Below are 7,778 nucleotides of genomic sequence, written 5' to 3'. Positions count from 1 at the left end.
TGTACTAACATTTGATATTATTACTAATGATTGTAATTTGATCACACGTTCGAATCAAGTTGTTACTGACCATATAAAAAAATCAGTATTTAAAAAAATCACTATTTAAAAAAAATGTATTGAACATGAATTTGAAAATACATTTCTTTCATTCACTTCTTCTTTACTGTTCAACTGATAGAAGTATTTATTTGAAGAATGTCTACTAATCCTTACGTGTAGCGAAATTTTATATTAGGACAGAAAACGGATAATAATCTGATTTGATATCTGGAAATTTTGGGACAGCGGTTAACTTCAATTACATTTAAGGCATCATGCTCGTTTAAAATCGCAGTGGTGAATCCTAAAGTGACATTTGTCATATCGGCTAAATGTAACACTTTCAACTTTGAACACTTCAGAACAATCTCACAAAGCCCGGTACCAGTTACACAGTCACAAGCTTCTAAGTGAAAAGCCTCTAACTCCGGGCAGGTGCTTGCAATATTTTTTACAGAACGATCACTTAAGTGGTGGACGGTGTTCAGTCTTAAGTACTTAAGGGAAGTCAACTTTGTGGACCTGAAAAACGAGTTCAGTTCGCTTGACATAGGTCGGGCCAAATTTGAAAGGCTCAGATAATTAAGGCAAAGTTCTGCGATATTTGTGAGAGTTAGCTTCGTCAGATCGTGACACCTGGATAACTGCAACCTTCGTAACTGATTGCAGTCTTTTAGATTACGAAATGCGGCGTCAGATAACAGAGATGCATTTAACTCCAATGTTTCCAGAATATTCTTCTTTTGTCTTATTATATAACGAACATCTTCATCAAGCAAGTTCCCAAAATCCGCCAAACGCAAAGCATTCAAATACGGACAACAAGACACTATCTTCTTAATGGATCTGCGAAACACATTCGTATCAATTGTAAATGCTCCTCGGAGGCGTAGTTCTCGTAAATTGTGGAAGTAATGCATCTCTTGAATATTTTCGTCTGTGAGGAAAACCGAATCCAAGTCTAAAATCCCTAGTTCTGGATTGTTGACCGCAATGCCAAAGAATACGAGAGGTGGTATCGGTGACCCATGTATGTTACTAACAAACAAGCGTTTAAGGTTCTTGCAGACCTTGGACGCCACAGCGAGAATATCACTAGCATTTGTGACATCATGAATATACAGACCTTCCATATTGTATAAACCCGAAATAGTTTCGCTCGCGTTACGAGAATGCAAGTCGTCAACAAACACTGCGAGCTTTTTCATGAATTTGTTGCTCTCGTTTACCGCGGATTTCCAATAACTGCAAACTTGTGGCACTGTCAAATACAGGTCTTCGTCAGGCAACTTAGAAAATATCATACCAAGAATTTCCTCAGGAAGGGCATTTATATGCATAGATGGCTTAGTAGGTTCCATTTGTGTTGTAGATGCGGACGCCACTGCTTCTTCTGTAGTACCCACATTCGTGTTTTGAATAGCTCTACTGTCGGGGGCTCTTCTTTTCATTGTTTTTGAATTTCGCTACACCGAATGAACAATGATAGAACAGTTGGTGCTGCACTGAGAAAGTGAATACACCACACCAAGTATTCACTAATTTTTAATATTTGTAAACTATCCTCTTCCCAAATGTAATAGCTCAAATCCTTAAGTATTAGTACCACAGAAACTAATACTTAAATATTATATAAATCCATCAATGTCTTGCTGTACTTCAAACACCTCACTAAGTAAAATGATGTGTCCAGTAGTTGTTAACCAGCACTCATTAGTCGTAGAAAGACTTCGCACGATTAAATATTATATAAATCCATCAATGTCTTGCTGTACTTCAAACACCTCACTAAGTAAAATGATGTGTCCAGTAGTTGTTAACCAGCACTCATTAGTCGTAGAAAGACTTCGCACGATTAAATATTATATAAATCCATCAATGTCTTGCTGTACTTCAAACACCTCACTAAGTAAAATGATGTGTCTAGTAGTTGTTAACCAGCACTCATTAGTCGCAAAAAGACTTCGAACGACTGACAAACACACTCTTAATACTTGCAACTCACAGAACCGGAAGCAGAATTGCCAATGTTCTAAACAGAAATTATCATGCCACCAGGCGAAACTAATGCTATCGTAGTTCAGTGCAGTAGCAACTCTATTCTGTACTCTAAAGAGTAATTCAATATTTATTTTTAAAATGAAAAATTTTTATGAAATGTGCAATAGGGTAGACCGAAAAAAAAGTCAATTTTTTCAAGTCGTAATATCGTGCAAAAGTTGCGACTTGGAGAGATTAAAAAGGAGTGAAAAAAAGAAAGAAAATCGGTTTATATCTTCCGGTCGCTCATGTGATCTAAAACAATAGTTCTCAAAGTGGGATCCGTGGAACCTGACTAGGGGGCCCGCGACATCTAAAAATTGAAACGCCTTGTAATAAAATGGAACTCTTAGCTGTTATACAAGAAGTATTTTTTCAGTTACTAAAAAAAGCAATTAGAAATTATACCTACGTTTGTAAATTGAAATATTTTTTTACTTTCCTAAATTTCTGCCATGAAACCGGTCAACCGTTATATAGGACTATTTCAAGTAAGAGAAATTTCTTTGTTAGGGCATTTTTTCAGAAAGCAGTTGTACATTAAGAGTCCCTATCACTGCGAAATTAAAATACCGCTAATTTTACAGTAATTATGTGATATCTTCAAATAGATAAAAGATAATCGAAAAGTGGATCAAGACCTCCCTAGACGACGTTATTTTGCATGAGTCACCTAGTGAGGTGACAGTTATCACGAGTCACCTAGTACCTTTCCGTTTGCAGTTGTTTAGAAACGGAAAAATAAATGCCGATTTTCTAAATGTCTGGAAATCGAAAGCAGATAAATGAGTCATGATAACGACATCTCACGCAGAATAATATTGTCTAGGGAGGTCTTGTTTCACTTTTCGATTATATTTTGTCTATTTGAAGATATCACATAATTACTGTAAAATTAGCGGTATTTTAATTTCGCGGTGATGAGTCCTTTTAACTGCATGACGCCTCGAAATTTAATGGATTTCATCTTCAAGTGGCGGAAAACTTTTACTATTACCACCAATTCCAGATTTTTTTTTAAAAAAAGTGAGTAAATGTTGATAATTCCTTTGCTTATAAACATCAAGCCTCCCCCAATTCTGGGATTTCTAAAAAGACGATGAGAAACTCCTCCCAAAAATGTTCTTAGATCCGCCACTGCGAGTAACTCCTGAATCGAATTGCGTGCTGTTAATGTAAAATTGTCTTGGAAGATAGATCGCAACAGGAAAATAAGGATGTTGCTTTGATTCAATCAATTTGTGAAAAGATAAAACATATCAAAATGACATATAAGTGGATTTGCTTCTTCTTTTTCTTCTTTTTTTTTAAAAAAAAAGACATTGATTTCCAGTCTTGAAAGTTACTACATTTTCAATTGAAATTTCGTTCACTAGAAAACGATCATGTATCTTTAGAATAAATTACTTATTGTATCATTTTTGTTGATCTTTTTCTTGTCAGTGGTAACTCTAATTAGTATATATTTTAATACCATATGACATTTCAGATAGCATTGCAAGAGGGTCCGCAGATCACTTTCCGAATGAACAGGGGTACCCGTTATTGGTAAGTTTGAGAACCACTGTTCTAAAATATGTCGAAATTTGGAATAATTCACATTTTTACGGTAATTTTTAATACTTGTAAATTAGCCTCTTCCCAAATGTAATAGCTCAAATTTTTAAGCATTAGTACCACAGAAACTAATATTTAAATATTATATAAATCCATCAACATCTTGCTGTTGCTCATTACCTTCAAAGTTAATGAAAGTTTGAAACACAAGCTACAAATAAAGGTAAATCATAGTTCAAGATTTTAAAAAAATGCTAACAGCTTACATTAAAAAAAAATGTGTTTGGTATCCTTTATTAAATACAAGTTTAAATGTTTAAAAATAAGAAATAGACCATTTATAGTATTTATAAACAATTCTTTATTGAAAAAACTAAGCTTTTGTGTGAAAAGTCGTAAGTCCAAGAAACTCCTGTTGAACAATCAAACGTCTCTGTTTTCACTCTTCCTTAACTGAAGATGCAGTGTGTTCATTCAATAGGAGTGATGTTCGGTAAACGTCTTCAAAGTTTCCTTGCTGAATTTTACAACAGTATTCCGGCTTCCTTCCATCCCTCTTTTGACTGCATTTCCGAGGTTGTAATGTCTTAAGACCCGCTGTGTCTGTTCTTTCTTCCCATTCCCAATTTATGGCCTCCCAGAATTTCCACATTTTGCTACAATTGAGTGTAATATATATATATATATATATATATATATATAGTGGTTACTGGTAATTCGTTGCATTCCTTGCAAGGGGATATTCTACAAGTACTTTTGAACATTTTCACCTATATCAACCGGGGGTCGCAAATCAATAGTTACATAGTAATTAGCACATGTGTTATTTCTTTGAAATTTACCGGCTAACGAGAGGTGTGCGAGAAAGTTTAACCCTGATCCATTTCTGAATAATATAGAGCGCTGAAATTTTGCACGTATAATCCTGCATACCTATGTGGATCATGTAGTAATGTACAGCTCGTAACTCTGCATCGTTGCTGTGTTATAGATCCGAACGTGAAGTAAAGTGTAGTGATGCAAAATCCATTACTGCACCTCAGAAATTTGCGAGGCAACATCGCAGAAGTAATTTCCCCTAGAAAATGCCTGCAAGAGGTGGAATGAAGATGGTGTGCGCTCAAGAGAAAACGCTATGATGAATTTTATACCGAAGATCGCGCATCTGTCTGGTCAACATTCCGGCAGTGAATGGGTGCGTTGTTTTTCAGGAGGTGAACACATTTCGTCAGCATGTAACGTTTTAGGATTTCACAGAATTCGGCAACGCACACAACAGTGGGGCATAATATATCCTGGTAACCGTTGTACCCTTTGCCTGGAAAGCAAGTAGTGATATCCCATACTGATCCCAAATAAATGTGATCACCACTGGTCATTCGGAGTTGAACAAGGTCTTCTATTAGTGGTTGGCACACTGTCATTGGTTTTACTCGGTTTTCCCTGGTTTTGTTCACCTCGGGATGGTACCTTCTAGAAGAACAAGGCTATTCCTTCCCAAATCCTAAACTTACCTAAAGACCAATGTGACCCCGGAGTTGGAGGTCCGAATCCTTCCTTGAGTCATTCCTTTGTATAAATACCTAAAGAAAGGAAGAAAGAAAGTGATATCAATCGAATACACCGACGTGCCATCACCAAAGGAAATCCGTGTTCAACTCTGAGCGACCAAAGTGATGATCACGTGATGTTTATTTGTGATCAGCATGGGATAATACTAGTTGCTTTCCAGGTAAAGGACACCACAATTACCATGACATATTATGCCTCATTGCTGGGTGCGTTGTCGGATTCTGTGAAATCCCAGAGCGTGGCATGCTGGCAAAAGGTGTTTACCTCCTGGAAAACAACGCACTCGTTCACTGCTCGAATGTTGGCCAGACAGATGCACGATCCTGGGTATAAAATTCATCATAGTTCGCGTTTTCTCTTCAGCGCACACCATCTTCATTCCACCGTTTGCCAACCATGCAGGTATTTCCTAGGGGAAAGTACTTCTGCGATGTTGCCACGCAACTTTCTGAGGTGCAGTAATGGATTTTGGATCACTACACTTTACTTCACGTTCGGACCTATAACACAACAAAGATGTAGAGTTACGAGCTGTACATTACTACATGATCTACATTGGTATGTAGGATTATACCTGCAAAATTTCAGCGCTCTACATTATGCAGAAGTGGGTCAGGGTTAAACTTTCTCGCGCACCTCTCGTTAGCCGGTAAATTTCAAAGAAATAACACATGTGCAAATTACTCTGAAACTATTGATTTGCGACCCCCGGTTGATATAGGTGAAAATGTTCAAAAGTACTTGTAGAATATCCCCTTGCAAGGAATGCAACGAATTACCAGTCACCCTATATATATAGGCAACCATCTTCTAATCAGTTACTGAAAGGACAGCGTTTGGAACCGTGGCAACTAACACTTCACATGGAATTGACAACAGGCTGTCAATTGCTTGAAATGAGGTTCTGGTTGGCCATTTAGTTATAGGGGGTGTTTTCCACAAGTTCCCTCAGGCAGTGAGTTATCTATGGCAGAGTCACCATACGTATAAGGCGGTATCCTTTATATACGAACTGCACTTCAGTTGAGGAAAGAAACTATACTTTGAAATCAGATTTACGGCTGGGTTTAGCATTGTGATCATTGACTTCAAAGGGATTACAATCAGAGGAATTGTTACAAAAGTTACGGGATACTATGAAAGCAAAGAGACGGCGTTTGCTCTCGAAAGGTACGTTACTGCTAGCGGACATTGCACCGGTGTATCTAGCAGTAGAAACAGTCACTTCTGTGCGCCAATGTATCAACGAACCTTCGCCTCTACCACCACATTCACTCGATCTGACTCCTTCCACTTATTTTTCTTTCCATGTATGAAGAAACATTTGCGGGTTAGACGTTATGTTAATGATGGGGATATAATTAATGCGGTTGAAACCTCGTTTGCCTTCAACTTCGCAGACTTTTGTGTAGATATTATTAAAGGACTGTTTGATAAATGTGAGAAACGAAAGGCAATACGAAGTGAATATTTGAAACGCTGAGCAAAATAACACTTTTATTATAAAGTGTAACAGCTCCGCTAACTATGTACTTGGCTTCGTCAGTCACTATGAATCCAGAGATAGTGATAGATTTAATATAATCGACAGTGAAAAAAAATCTGAATCCTAATTGTTTATTATAGGCTACTACAGCCAATCCGCTTACAGCACACACCAAAAATTAAAAAAAAAAAAAATCAAAAGTCGATATTCTCCTTCCCCAAGATGACACATTATATATATATATTTAATATATATATATATATATATATATATATATATATATATATATATATATATATATATATATATATATATATATATATATATATATATATTTATCCCGATACCGATGGAACGACCATACATTGGCGATTTGCATTCCATCAGGCGACCTGGTCGATCAGGCGACACTATATGGTCGTCCAGTGGGAAACCGTGTTAGACGGTCTCCTCTCACCACCACTAGTGCGTAGAAATCAACTTTGAAAATTGACGTTGGTGGTCCCAACGGTGCTGAGATAACTTTTTCTTGTATAACTGTAGTTCAGGGTTTCATCGGCAGGTGCGCGACAGTCGTGAGCGTATAGCTTGTCGAGCGTATAGTTCTATATACATCAAGGCGCGTTGGACCACCGGAAGTTCTCATTTCGCAGTTGGCAGCTGTGCTCACCATTGGCTCGTGCATGCACTTTGTTCTGTTTGCAGATTTATCGCGGTTTCAGAAGCTAGAAGAAACAATATGAATGAAGGAATCAAACAATGATTAAAAAATAACTGAAAAAAACTGACATAATATTTTATATAGTAATATACAAGACGATAAGAAAAAGTTACAATGTTTTTTAGCTTGTACATAGAATAAATGTGACTATCTACAAATAATTATTATAATACGTTGTTTCAACTATTATCATACATATTAATCGTGTGGGATGTCAAATACATTTACAAGCAGTGTTGGGCGTCTTTGGGCCACTTTCACATAATAAAAGCCGCAAGTTACTGGCAGAAGTTTAAAAATGTTTTATATCCATTTACAAGAAAATTGTCAATCGTTTTATACTAGTTCCCTTAAACCTTG

The 7,778-nt window shown here is 36.8% G+C and overlaps 1 protein-coding gene across 1 annotated transcript; it reads right to left on the bottom strand.

The window, feature by feature from the left end:
- Window positions 1–212: 212 nt before the first annotated feature.
- Window positions 213–1,493, bottom strand: LOC145674232 (uncharacterized). The gene has a single exon (XM_081744068.1). The coding sequence runs from the start codon at window positions 1,491–1,493 to the stop codon at window positions 213–215; it is 1,281 nt and encodes a 426-aa protein (XP_081600194.1).
- Window positions 1,494–7,778: the final 6,285 nt, after the last annotated feature.

The sequence above is a fragment of the Thermobia domestica genome, chromosome 17, assembly GCF_964235325.1.
Source record: "Thermobia domestica chromosome 17, izTheDome1.hap1.1, whole genome shotgun sequence".
NCBI classification, from domain to species: domain Eukaryota; kingdom Metazoa; phylum Arthropoda; class Insecta; order Zygentoma; family Lepismatidae; genus Thermobia; species Thermobia domestica.
The sequence above is the reverse complement of the archived record's forward strand: the minus strand, read 5'-3'. Positions and strand labels throughout refer to the sequence as shown.

Excerpts from the sequence above, each read along its gene's own strand:
- LOC145674232 (XM_081744068.1), bottom strand. The coding sequence starts at position 1,493 with ATGAAAAGAAGAGCCCCCGACAGTAGAGCTATTCAAAACACGAATGTG.